The sequence below is a fragment of the Pristis pectinata genome, chromosome 7 (genome assembly GCF_009764475.1).
Source record: "Pristis pectinata isolate sPriPec2 chromosome 7, sPriPec2.1.pri, whole genome shotgun sequence".
Taxonomy (NCBI): Eukaryota; Metazoa; Chordata; class Chondrichthyes; order Rhinopristiformes; family Pristidae; genus Pristis; species Pristis pectinata.
This window is the reverse complement of record NC_067411.1, coordinates 85,685,821-85,700,082: the sequence shown is the minus strand read 5'-3', so window position 1 is coordinate 85,700,082 and position 14,262 is coordinate 85,685,821. Positions and strand designations below refer to the sequence as shown.

Here is a 14,262-nt window from a genome sequence, read left to right as displayed (position 1 = left end):
CCTCAGGCTTTGGAATTAGCCTAGGTGTACCCAGTATGATAACAACAGAAGTATTGTTACTAGCATATTGTAATGATGTTGAGTACCAGTAGGCAGTGAGATGGTAAAGAGCTTTTCAGCTGTTAAAATTACAGCTTTAGCACTTTATATAAATGACTTTATTGGCCTCAGCTACGTTGAAATTTCAATTGTTCCCCAATCATTTTATAATCTACAGCCTTGAGGGCATCACATTTTTCCTTTCTCCTAAATCAAATAGCGTGTTTTTTTTTATTCCCCCCGTTTTAGTTGTTAAACTTGATGGATCATGAGGCAGACTACAGCACAGACTTGCTTTGAGTCCTTATGAGATGGATATAAGTTTGATAAAAAGTGAAAAGGTTCTTTTCAGAAATGTTCAGACTTGCTTTATACTTGATGAATTCTTCTTGTGTATCGAGCACTGATCTACTGGAGTGGAAAATGTTTCCATTATACTCATTTGTGTTAAGCTAAAACTCTTGCAAATATTTATTATTGTCAGAGTGGTTTGTTTATTGCAAATTCACCTGTAAAATGGGTATTTGTGATTTGAAAAGGTCCTTGTGTTTATCTTATCAATTGCTCTCTTCCCATACGTTCAAGGTTTTCAATCCTCTCCCTCACTTTCCCTCCTCTTTCCTTCCCCCTTCCACCCCTCCTCATTCTCCATCCTCCTGTTTCCCTGCCTGCCATCTGCCTTCAGTACTCTGTTATTACTGTAATGGACGTGGTAAAATTCCTCCCACTGATTTTGGTAAAGTATTTTTGGATTTCCCTGCTATCTCTTGTAGATAAAATTATCATAGTGAGTATTTTCCTAGTATTTCAGTTTTTAGCCATTTAAAGTTGAATATATATGAAAATGATTCCTAGAATGAATGTTCACTGGATAATTAGCAGTTTTAGCTAAGTTACCATTCTGTAATCTTCAATGTTGCATTACATGTTGGCCAAATAATATCCCTTGTATAAAATTAGAAAATTCTCAGTAGATCATGCAACATCAAGCTGGTAACAGTAAATATTTCAGGTTAATGATCTTCCATTACAACTCTAATTCTGTTTTTATTTCAGTTTTGCATCATCTGCATGTTGTTCTTTTTCGCTAATACCCTTTGTTTATTGTAGGAATCAGGTTGTCCCTTGATTTTCACTTGAGAGTTTGAAAATTGGGGTGGTGGAAAGGAAAGTAAAAGGCAATGTTCTGGTTTCTGTAATGGAAAAAGATTACAGTAAATATGACCCAGGCTATTTAGGATTTTAGATGTAGGTAACCATCATTCCCAAAGTTCCCCTTCTGAGAGCAGTAATGGGATGGGTTGTTAGCCCTCATAAATCAAAGGAATTCCTGTGTATAAAGGAAATGTCTGCTTAAAATTTGCTCTGCAAGGGGAGAATATTTTCCTCCCTAAGCTGGTTTGCATCAGTCCCTCAGTAGAGGCAAATGTCTGTGAATGATTGACTCCAGAAGCTGTTATTCCTTTATTGATAAAATGAGTGAAATATTACCAAGATATGAATTTTTTTTTGCAGATAGACTCCATAATTGTCATGCTCATGATACATTAAGCCTATATTTAATTTTTGCAATCGTAGAGAGAAGCACACAGGAATATTTTGGTATTAAACCATTTGGGATCTGAGGATCCTTGATTTACTTTTTCTGATTTCAAACTGTGTACCAATGAATAAAATCCAAAAATGTGTGCAAGTTCCTTTTTGAGTAAAATGGTCATGTTTGAACAAGTAATATTGTTACTGATGCTGGATAGATATGCTGACAATCTATCTCGCATTTAATTATATAAAAATGACATTAAAACCTGCAATGCAATCTCCATGGCATCAAACTAGTGATTATGTGGACCACACACTGCTCTATTTCAGGGTCCTTTGGCATGAACAAAGCTGGAGGATTATTCGTGGGACCAGCCCACAAAACCAGTTTGCAAGAGCACAACTCCCTTTGGTGTGGATTAACTGTAACCATATTTTTTTTTATGGGCTGTTTCATCTTTTTTCATTTATTTTAATTGAGTATAATTGTTGCTTTTATAATTAACCCTTCACTGCATCTGCCTCCACTGTAATTTAGATTTGTTCTTTTGTTGCCAGAGCTGTTCCTTGCACTTTTTCCTACAGTTCCCATTCCATTAAAAAGTATTGATTTTGGAAATAAAAATCGTGATCAAGAAGATGGTGTCTGCAAGTATCAACTTATGCTCTGCATAATTCAAAATATTGTTATATTTCTTCCTCATCATTTGCTTTCCTTATTTATTCAGCTTCTTTCCTGACTATAGCATTGGAGAATGGTTTAACAGTGCATCAGCCTCCATTGCCTGGCTCAAGTGTCTTTAGAAACAACAGTAACAACAGTTTAAATTGATAGAGCTCCTCTGACTAAATAAAACCTCCCAAGGCTTTTCACAGGAACAATTTTTGAACAAAATTTGACACCATGTCACATAAGGTAAAAATTAGAGCAGGTAAGTTTTAAGGTGAGGAAAGTGGAAATGTAGAGGAATTGGGACGGATTCAGGGCTTTGAGCCAAGCCATCTGAAAGCATAGCCACTTCTGTTGGAATGATTAAAGTGTAAATATCAGCAAACATTGATTCCTTAAAATGGCATCCCAGTACACCCTATCCAGACATTGCTTATCTGCTTTCAGATTCACCAGCAGATTGCGTACCACCATAACTTGGTGAGGATTAACTAGCACAGATGTGAAGGCAGCTCGGCCTAGATTGCTTCAGTTTTGAACAAAGGACCCATACAGCACATTTACAGCGCATTAAGGTGGATAAATCCCCAGGGCCTGACCGAGTGCATCCTCTGACTTTGGGAGGCTAGAGAAGCAGTTGCGGAGATATTTGCTTCATTGTTAGCCACTGGTGGAGTTCCCGAAGACTGGAAGATGGCTAATGTTTTGTTTAAGAAGGGTAGCAAGGACAGGCCAGGGACTCCAGACCAGTCAGCCTGGTGTCAGTAGTGGGGAAGTTACTGGAGGGAATTTTGAAGGACAGGAACTACCAGCATTTGGATGGACAGAGTCTAATTAGGATTCAGCATGGCTTTGTGTGTGGAAAGTCATGCTTGATGAACCTTTTAGAGTTTTTTGAAAAAGTAACCAAAAAGGTAGATGAGAGTTGGGCAGTGGATGTTGTCTATTTGAACTTTAGCAAGGCCTTCGACAAGGTACTCGCATGATAGGCTGGACTGGAAGGTTGGGTCCCATGGAATCCAGGGAGAGCTAGTTGGGTGGATTCAAAATTGGCTTGGAGGTAGAAAGCAGAGGGTGGTGGTTGAAGGTTGTTTCTCAGAATGGAGGCCGGTGACTAGTGGTGTGCCGCAGGGGTTGGTGTTAGGACCCTTGTTATTCATTATTTGTATCAACGATTTGGGTGGGAATTCACAAGGCTTGATCAGTAAGTTTGCAGATGACATGAAATTAGGAGGTGTTGTTGATAGTGAAGAAGGTTATCGTGGATTACAGGGGGATCTTGATCAGTTAGGAAAGTGGGCCGAGGAGTGACAAATGGATTTCAATTTTGATAAGTGTGAGGTGATGCATTTTGGAAAGTCAAACCAGCATAGCACTTGTACTATGAATGGTAGGGCATGAGGGAGTGTAATGGAACAGAGGGACCTAGGAGTACAAGTACATTGTTTATTGAAAGCAGCATCACAGGTGGACAGGATGGTGAAAAAGACATTTAGCACACTTGCCTTCATCAGTCAGGGCATTGTCCAAAACTAGGGGGCATAGATTTAGGGTGAGGGGTGAAAGGTGAAAGATTTAAAAGGGACTTGGACTTGAGGGGCAACTTTTTCACTCAGAGAGGGGTGAGTGTATGGAATGAGCTGCCAGAGGAAGTGGTTGAGGCAGATGCAATAGTATCATTTAAGAAGCACTTGGATAGGTACATGGAGGGCGGGGCTTAGAGATATGGGCCAAATGCAGGAAATTGGACTAGCTGTATGAGCACCATGGTTGGCATGGGCCTGTTGGGTCAAAGGGTCTGTGTCTGTGCTGTATTGTTCCATGACTGTATGGCCCAGCAGATCTGAACATAGCATCCCATGGGTATGGACAGCAAGCAAACTGCACTCTGTAGAGATGGAGGTGGGAGAGGGTCTGTTGTGTGACTGCAACAGGGATGGGCTCTCACATCGCTTAGTAAACACCCACCCTTCAGCTTGGAGACTACGAGCAATTGAGAGAACAGAGGACACTAGCCAAGCCGCCCTCAGCCCATTGCACAGCTCCCTATATCCAGCTAATGCACATAGACTTTCTGGGGTCCAGTGCTTGGCTTCTGGCCTGGCTCCAGGCCTGAGCCTAGCAATCTGCCAGCACCAGGAACTGGTACCCAGGTTGGATGGCAGCTTTCTGTTAAGTACCCCTACAGTTACACCAAAATAAAATGAAATGCACCACTATAAAATTATTCCTGCATTCTACCCAGAGATGACTTGGAAATGTGCTTCATAATTTGGGAGTTTTTGACCTATTCTAATCATCTCCCTTGTCCAAGGATAAATGTCGGACACTGACACATGAATGTTCTACCCAAATTTGTGTTGTGATGCCAGACGCAAATGTAACACGATCTTGTGCTTTTATCCAAATAATTCACCTAATCAAGCTTATTTAAATTCTAATTTAGGGACCTGTTTGCAAATGGACCTGATTCTTCATTTGCAAATGACATTTGTTTATGAATTTAGTTGATTTAGAAGTGACAGGCTAACTATGGCGGTGACAGGTGAGCAGGAAGTTCAAGTGGGATGCCTGCATTAAGTTATGACAGATTTTGAGCACCATTAAATTATTAATTTTATTTAAATTGCCATACAATAATCTTTTTAAAGTTATTGTTTTATTCTTAGGTTCTCCAATGTACACCACTTCCCGATTGTGGACATTCCTACCTTTTACTCTTTTTCTTTATTTTACCATGTTGAATTTAAAGCTTGTAACCTATTACTGTTGGACCATGACACAAGAAATCCAATCTAAATTAGTACTGTTTTATACTACAATAATGCAGTATTCTGTAACATGGATCAACTTTATATCTCCCCTCTAAAATTGCGGAGTATTTTTAAAAATGACTGTGGCTTAACATTAGATTAATTGCTGTTTTGTCTCTGGTACTTTGAAGACTCAATGTCTTGAAGTAGACTAAACAAATCTAAAATCTTTGCAGCTGTGAAAAATTTAGTTTGTAGGCTTCGTATTACCAAGAATGACTACTTGGTATCAGTAGTCTTTACATTCTGTTTATATAGTCACCTAAAAATTATGAGGAGCCCATGCGGGGCCATAATCTACAAGGCTGTGAATAGAGATGTGGGAAGTGGGATTAATCTAAATTAGATTTCTCAGTCAGCGTTGACACAATGCTCTTAGTAACAATTTCCTGTACCATTAATTTGTATAATTACTCTGATAGATAATCTTTAGGGGAAAAATGGTTGAGCAGCATTTGTTAGTTTAAGCATTTTTTTTTGCAGCCAACATAAATCACCTAAATTGGCCTCAACAATTCCACAATAATTAATTTGAGACTGCATTGCACTAACTTGCTAAGACTTCCTCAGCAGCACCTGGAGAAGCTGCAACCTCTATCAGCTAAAAGGACAAGGGCTACGATTGTTGGTGACTCTGCTACCTACAGTGTGGTCTTAAAATCATATGCCATATAGAGTTGGGAATATATTGCTGTTCCTTTGTGGTCGCTGGGTCACAATTCTGGAAGTGCCCAGCTAACAGCACTGTGGAAGTTCCTTCTAACTGGAACTGCAGTGGGTCGATTACTGATGATCATTACATGCTGAACTGCTAACAACTGTATGAATAAAAAGGAATAGCATAACAGCTTCCATGTTAGCTTCCCCTGTTGCTATAAACACAATGTCAGCTTGAGTACAAGTCAGCCAAATCAACAAGCAATTTTATACCTCAAGTCAATGCAATCATCAAATACTCTCTTTGCTCCTATCTCCTGCATGCCTTTGCTTGCATTTCTCCTCCTACACACTTTTCCTCCAGTGTCAATTGCAACCCTTTTCCTTCTAGCTGATAGCTGTGCTGCAGTGGAAAGCAAGATGTTTTCATATGTTGCATCATGGTTAAATCTGTACAAGTTGATGTATAACAATCATCACTATGCTGAAAGTGGGTTCCACGTTTCCAAATGCAGATTTGTAGCTGGACTGCCAATGCTCTTTGTAACATGAAGGCTTTCAGTCAGGCCTGATGTTACTGCAAGCATCTCTGTTCAAGCATATCAGACTTGACCTGTAGACTTTATCTGAGACCTTTGGCACAGAACTACCCTTTCCCCATGCCCTTGCTGCCAGCCATTTGTGCCCGTTGACTGGCCATGCACATATCTGACTTCAAAAGAAGCCTCTGCTGTCCACAGAATTGTAGAATCTGAGCTGGTGACTGCGACTGTCACTTCTTGAATATTTGCAAGGAGAAAGGCACAAGAGATAGATTATGGTGAGAGAACTGGCCAAATAATGTTTTTTATTCAAGATAGATTAATTGGAAGTGAGAAGAAGGTTTAGGTAACAGCTTGCCATCATTTTCAATGATCTCTGTCGCTGTGGCCAGACTTGCACAAACTGAATCATTTTGTGATTGACCCCATCAGAAGAGCAAAATAATAATTAGTACTTCCTGGAACTGAAAAATATTTGACATTGGTATTTGTCTTTACTATTAAAACAATTTTCATAATTATTGTTTAAATATAGTATATGAATTGCTTGGAGCTTTAATGAGCAAGATAGTAATTGGGGATGGTAGTATTTCTAATGGAATTAACACATTTTTGGAAAAATACTTTCTTTTGGGCTATTCTTCTGGATTGGGGCAGTACTAGAGTATGAAGAGGTGCGAGAAAATGGCAAAGTTTACACGCGTTTAAAAACAGAAAATGCTGAAAACACTGCAGGTCAGGCAGCACCTATGGAAAGAGAAACAAAGTTAACGTTTCAGGTCTGGGGCCCTTCGTCAGAAGAGAGAAAACGAGATAGATGCAGGGAAGGCGGTAGGTGGGGGCATGGCAGATGGGTAGAACAAAGGGAATATCTCTTGGTGAGGCCTTGAGAGATGAGTGTGGCACACTAAATAGATGTTCATAGCAGCAGTCAGTGAGTTGTTGATGTTTCTACTACACCAAGAGAATGTGTCTATGGGAGTAGTGGGAGGGACAGGATAGTCTCTGAAATGCATCCAGAGCGCAAAGCATACATATAAATGGCTTTTATGGGTGGAGGGTACTATTGAATGTAAACAATTTTCTGTTGGGATAACTTTTGGGAAAATAAATCTGTTGAAATGATTTTTTTTCTGGATCTCCTAACATTTTTTTTGTGCCGCCAGCTTTTTGATTATATAGTTCAGACTTTTGGGTTCCTATTCATCAGTGTAATTGATATAATGTTGTGTACACCTCCTTAAATTATGGGCCTCCATAACTACTCTTTCCACATGTCAGGGCCATCTTTCTTGTCTGTTCAGTTGGGACTGTTTCAGCTTCTGGTAGTGTTCCATGTTGGCATGTCATGACAACTACAGCATTCTTTCACACTAAAACAAAGATGAGGAACTTGAACAAGATGAAAACTTCAGGATTATTGAACTGCATCACACCTTTTGATGAACTAATGTTTGAATGATCAAAATTAGAAATGTGTTAGAATGGGTGGAATTGAACAAAAAAAACATCCTTGACTGTCATGTTGATACCTAGTAGTCTTTGGATTCAAAATCATTTTCAATGTGTTTTTGGCTTTATAATTCAGTGAATAGAATGAGATGGTCACATGCTGACTTTTGCTGCAGAACAGCTTAATAAGAACACATTTCCATAGTGATTGTTACTTATTCACAATGGTGCTATATATATTAGTGAAAAGCTGAATTTCCCTCATAAGCGACTATGGGATTACACTGCTGTGGTGATTTCTTACTCTTCGCCTTACAATAAAACCCAGGTTTAACACCAAGAATTAAGTAAGTAATCTTCTTTCTTGATCCGTTTGTTTATATGATTTTTTTTTATTGGTTGAACAGATTTCATCTGAAAGCTGATCTGATTATATTTGAAGTTTTGGGCCTACCTCTCTTGCAGTAATGTCTTCCCATCCATGCCCTGTGAAATAATTCTCTTTCCTTAAATAAAACAATGATGATGATCAATGTTAGCTAGGAATATTCAGCCATTGTGCTTGCTTTCTATGAACGAAATAACAGACTACATCAAGTTAGGAATTTCTTTTCAGCTAATTGGAGGAAATAATGCGAAATTGGATTGCCATTAGCCTAGAAGATGTGGAATTGAGGGACTTGTTTTGTTCAGTTATTGTTAAAAGCTGGAGATATCTTAAATATAGTAAGAGATAGAGGAAGGACTTAACATACCTACACATGAAAAAAAAAGTTTCTTCTGGCAAAAAGAAACTATAGGAATGAGACAAAGTTTTGAGACTATGCAGATGGCAAAGTCATTAGAGGAGATTAAATGGTTGGTATGCGTGTCTGTAAAAGTGTCAACCGTTTGCTGTTAAATCATTGTGCAATTAAGGAAAATGTTACCTAATTGACTCCAATTATAGTTGTAAAATATTCCTAATAAATGTTCTTACTGCTGTTTTGCAAAACTTCAAATCAAAACGCATGCAAAATTGCCTGGAGGGTGGGTTCACTGAGCTGAATGATGGAGAAAGCTGAAATGTCTTTTAAAGCTGTGCAGACTGATGGGCCATTACTTGGATTTATGACATTTATTTTCCATCTTCTATACAAAAAGATGGCCCAGTATCACTCTTTGGGTGAATAGGAATATTTTTGTAGCTTTTTTTATTTGCATTAAAGGTGCAGCTGAAACAGCCGTTTGTGCCAACGAAGGCCCTGTTCTCAAATACTCTGCTTGTTTTCATCTGTCTGTTTCATCACTAATAGAAACTATTACGTAATTGAGAACTGGAAAATTGCACACATTACTACATTTGTTATTTTTAGAAGGAAGATCAGTTTTAACTGACTTAGTTTTCTAATAAAACAGATTTTCACAATGTTCGATGTTCCATTAGTTGATCTAGTGGGTATTTTCCAAGTTTGATCATTTCTGAGGATTAGACTGGCAACTGGGATTCATTACAACTGTTTTAATCACTGCATAGTTTAAAGATGTCTGGAAAAAATAATTGACTTTTCTGCAATTGAGTGATGTGGGAAAATGCCAAATATTTAATCAATTTAATTTTATTTTCCTGCTCAAAATATTTTTGTCTTCCATTCCATTGGTTTTTCATGTGCACTTAAATTGAATACTTTTATCATGTGTGTAATAAACTGAGTTACATTTTTGTGGCCAATAAAATCCATTCTGTTCACAAATGAAAAAAAAATCCTTTTGTTTTTGTTATACAGAATACAGAAAACATTTTTGTGGAGTTTAACCATAGAGAACTTCTAGATTTTTACAATAAGGTGAGCGATTTTTAAAAAATTTTTATTTTATGGCAAATTTCAATTGACAGCCCACTTACTAGTGTTGACTTTGTAGCAAGCATCCACACTTACCATTTACTATGAAACTTTTTTTCAGCTTAATTGATTATTCAAAAGTTTACTTGCCTTCGAAAGTCTCTCTGGCTCACTGACTGCTCAGCTGTTGGTTTATTGGTTTATTATTGTCACTGCACCAAGGTACAGTGAAAAGCTTGTCTTACAAACTGATCGTACAGATCAATTCATTACACAGTGCAGTTATATTGAGTTAGTACAGAGTGCATTGAAGTAGTACAGGTAAAAACAATAACAGTACAGAGTAAAGTGTCACAGCTACAGAGAAAGTGCAGTGCAATAAGGTGCAAGGTCACAACAAGGTAGATCGTGAGGTCATAGTCCATCTCATTGTATAAGGGAACTGTTCAATAGTCTTATCACAGTGGGGTAGAAGCTGTCCTTAAGTCTGGTGGTACATGCCCTCAGGCTCCTGTATCTTCTACCTGATGGAAGAGGAGAGAAGAGAGAATCTCCTGGGTGGGTGGGGTCTTTGATTATGCTGGCTGCTACACCAAGACAACGAGAGGTAAAGACAGAGTCCAAGGAGGGGAGGCTGGTGTCCGTGATGCGCTGGGCTGTGTCCACAGCTCTCTGCAGCTTCTTGTGGTCCTGGGCAGAGCAGTTGCCGTACCAAGCCGTGATACATCCAGATAGGATGCTTTCTATGGTGCATTGGTAAAAGTTGGTGAGAGTCAAAGAGGACAAACCAAATTTCTTTAGCCTCCTGAGGAAGTAGAGGTGCTGGTGAGCTTTCCTGGCTGTGGCATCTACGTGATTTGACCAGGACAGGCTGTTGGTGATGTTCACTCCCAGGAACTTGAAGCTCTCGACCTCAGCACCATTGATGTAGACAGGTGCATGTACACCACCCCCTTTCCTGAAGTCAATGACCAGCTCTTTTGTTGACATTGAGGGCAAGGTTGTTGTCATGATACCATTCCACTAAGCTCTCTATCTCCTTCCTGTACTCTGACTCATCGCTGTTTGAGATACAGCCTACAACGGTGGTATCATCTGCAAACTTGTAGATGGAGTTAGAGCAGAATCTGGCCACACAGTCATGAGTGTATAGGGAGTAGAGTAGAGGGCTGAGGATGCAGCCTTGTGGGGTACCAGTGTTGAGAATAATCATGCCGGAGGTATTGCTGCCTATCCTCACTGATTGCGGTCTGTATGTTAGAAAGTCAAGGATCCAGTTACAGACTTGCAGCTAGCTTGCAGCTGATCTGTAAATCTAGATCACTGTTTATGGACCCCATTGACTTTGGCTGAATTGGTGATAAAAGTCCAAGTATCATTTTGAATTGAGGGCAGTGTTCTTGGTAACTATGTACCAAGGCTTGTGGATAGTACACCATGTTGACATACAATGAGTTGACTGTTACTGGTAGACTCGGTCAGTTCCTGAACAAACTGCTGGCATTTGCTTCTGTAAACACATGCAAGCCTTGACCCAAACCCTGGTGTTCGATTCCACCAGCTGAATCCTAGTGCTCTGCTGGGGAATCTATTCATGGATCCTGTGAGGTTAAATCTGGTGCAGAACCTTTGAGTCCATTAATTTCAATGGAGATTGTGTAGTTGTACAGTGAGTTGGCTAATGATATTCATACATCATTTTTCCAGCAAGTTCAGTAGAAGCTGTACGGGGGGAGGGATGTAAGGCTGGGAGACTTCAGGAGAGCTACAACTCTTTACATAGAACTTGACTCCCTTCACAGTCTGCCTGTGTCCTTGGATGTCCGCCTGAAGCTGAGCTGCGGTCTGGGCCTTGTCCAGTCTTTGGTCATGTCTGATCCAGGTACACTTACAGCTTTAGATCTGGGGCATTGTATGGGTGGCATAGATTGGTCACTAGAATCCTGGAAAGCAGCTCTGCTGAGCGCAAGTTTCCCTCTGGCAATAACTGCAATTTGAAAGAGTTCTTCAAACGTGCTGGTACAGATAAAAATGGACTGTAACCTGCCTCAGGCTTCCCCCCACATTTTATTCTAATTAAAGACCGACATATTTATGTGTACACGAGAGATTAATATGTCTGGCTTCCTGACTTTGCGAAATACTTCCTCTTTGAGAGGAAGGTGTGAACAACTCACCTTTATATTTGTTCTGAATGCATAGAATGTTGCCCTTCAGAGTTTACCTTGAGGTAATTACTATTTTTGAAAGTACTGCACTCCTTGGTATAAGATTTCAGCAATGGTTAGCTAATAGATGCTGTTTTGTATTTGCCTTGTTTTTCATTTACTCAGTATCATTTCATACATTGTTTGCAGTTAAAAGAGGTAGTTTAGTTCTTTGAGCCTGTGGCTGGTTGTGATCCACCCACAGCAATCCCTGCCTACAAACACTGTCCACAATCTGTCCTTTACTTTCGGAATTCAGAGTTGGCAGCCCTAGTGTGGTCTAGCCAAATGTGGAGCAGCACAGGCTCTCCTCGAAGGAGTGGTCAGTTGTGTTCCTAGAATGGCTTTGACTGTTGTTAAGGCCCCCTTTCCCCACAGCCATGTCACACCAGCTGTCAAAGCTGTTGCTGAAATTGAATGATTGTGAATATCATTGTGTCAGATCTAACGAGAGTTGGAAAATCTGCGGATGTCTCTACTGCCCCATGGATTCCATGAAAAATGCAAGTGTCTGGGCCCCAGGACTTGAATGTGGCAGAAAGTTGAATGAACCTGTCAGTGGAAGATCTGAGCAACTAATCACATTTTGTTGTTTGGGTGAAATGACTGTTTGCTGTTGACCTTACAATGTTTCTGTTGCGCGAGTCTCGTCTCTCCTGATGACATTTGCTGTTGGGCATCAGTCCTTGGGGATCTATGCATCCAGTAACAATGATGTAGTCATCTCTGTGCAGGCAAACACAGTCAACCAAAGAGGAAGTTTTGTTTTAAAAATAAGAGAGTTTCTAATTAACATTTTAAACATCTTGTAGATAACAAAATAATGGTTGGAATGTTCATATGATAGTTTGATTTTTACATTACTCATATAAAGCAATTAATTTTTTAAGAGCTTATCACTTTACAGTGGGATATTCTGAAAGATTTATCTGAGGTACTGACAGTCGACCTTTTTTGGGGGGTGTGGGTCAGGTGGTTCTGCTGTTATTTAAAGACTCAGTTACACTGCAGATTACAATGGGGAAGGTTGCAAAAGCATTAGATAAACAAGGAATGACTGATAGAAACTTAGATTTCTGTGTGTTTAACTAACATACTCCAGAAATTGCTGTCAGGTTTTCTCCATTATAAAAGTGAGCACTGATATACTTGCTATCATTTCTCTCTGCAAGTTCCAAGGCATTGCATCTGTTTGGACCTGTGTTTTGTATCGCCTGTAAAATGGCTAAGGTGATAGAATTTGAAGCAACATTATAAATCCATACAAAGGTGACCTTGAACAAATTGAACTCAAAAACAATCCTTTGCACTGCTCCACATTTATTGCATTCAAATGTTAGCTGACATAATGGTCAATGCATAAGAGTTATCTAAAATACATTTTTTTTTAATCTTCTATAGTTGGAAACTATTCAAGCACAGTTGGACTCTCTTACATGAACAAGATGTACACATCTGTGGGAAGCACACTTGTCAACTGCAAATTTAATAATTAAGAAGTTTTCATTACATAATACATGCTGCAGAAATCAAACTGTTTCCATCAAGTTATGCGGCATTGCTACGACGTTACCACTTTTTGATATCTACACCAGTCAATTTTTCTTGGCTTTCTCTACTTGTTACTGAAAATTCAGTAGCACTTGAACTAAATGCTGATAGACCAAAAGGTGCCCTCAATTGATTCAGGCTTATTGACTGCATTTTAGGATGCATTGATGTTCTGACCGTGATGTGATTTTGGATTTATCCTCTGCCAGATTTAGAAAGGATATATTTGATTCAAAAATACAAATAAAAATTGTAGCATAGCTTTAGGAAAGATTGAACAACAATAATGACTTTAACATTATTTGATATTGTCTTTTGCAGCTGGATAATTCATGGGACTACTCTTTTATTTTCTCTTTGTGTTGCAGTCTATTGACAATTTTGACTGTATAAACCTGTATTTGATATTTATGAATTTCAAGCTATTAATACAGAAATCCTTCTATAGAATTGCACTTAAAGCTATGTCATTTTTTTGTTCTTGCCACATTTTCCATATTGTATGTGTTGAAAACTAAACAACAACCGAGATATGTTGCATGCTATGTCATTGTTTATATTGCCAGTTGAATTAAAGTGTCAGAACAAACCTGTTAGTGGACTCTAAATGTTCATGGAATTTCAGGCTAAAAATGAAAGGATTGAAATGGAATCATCTGCATACATTAAAATAAATATGTAAATGTTGAATTTTGGGTGTGGAGTTTTACTGCTCAGATCTTTTACCATGTAGTGTCAGGTATTGTTTTGATATTATATGAAAGTGGTGAGTAATTATCCCGCACGTGCACACACATTTATGATAATGTAATTGTAATGACAAATGATTTAAGGTAATTGATACATCATTCCATTCATTGTGGTGGTAAAAAGTGGAATTTCTCACGACACACATTTCTTCCTGTTTGGATCTTTTTTTCATTTTTGTCTCCAGCTTATAAGCACATTCAATTTTTACCCAATGGCCTG

General features: G+C 38.9%; 1 protein-coding gene across 1 annotated transcript in view; it reads left to right on the top strand.

The window, feature by feature from the left end:
* Positions 1-13,983, top strand: part of commd10 (COMM domain containing 10) — a 64,307-nt gene extending 50,324 nt beyond the window's left edge. The window contains 2 exon segments of the mRNA XM_052020465.1: positions 9,479-9,538; positions 13,144-13,983. Of these exon segments, the coding sequence (XP_051876425.1) occupies positions 9,479-9,538; positions 13,144-13,182 (99 nt within the window). The 3' untranslated portion in view covers positions 13,183-13,983.
* The last annotated feature ends 279 nt before the right edge of the window (positions 13,984-14,262 follow it).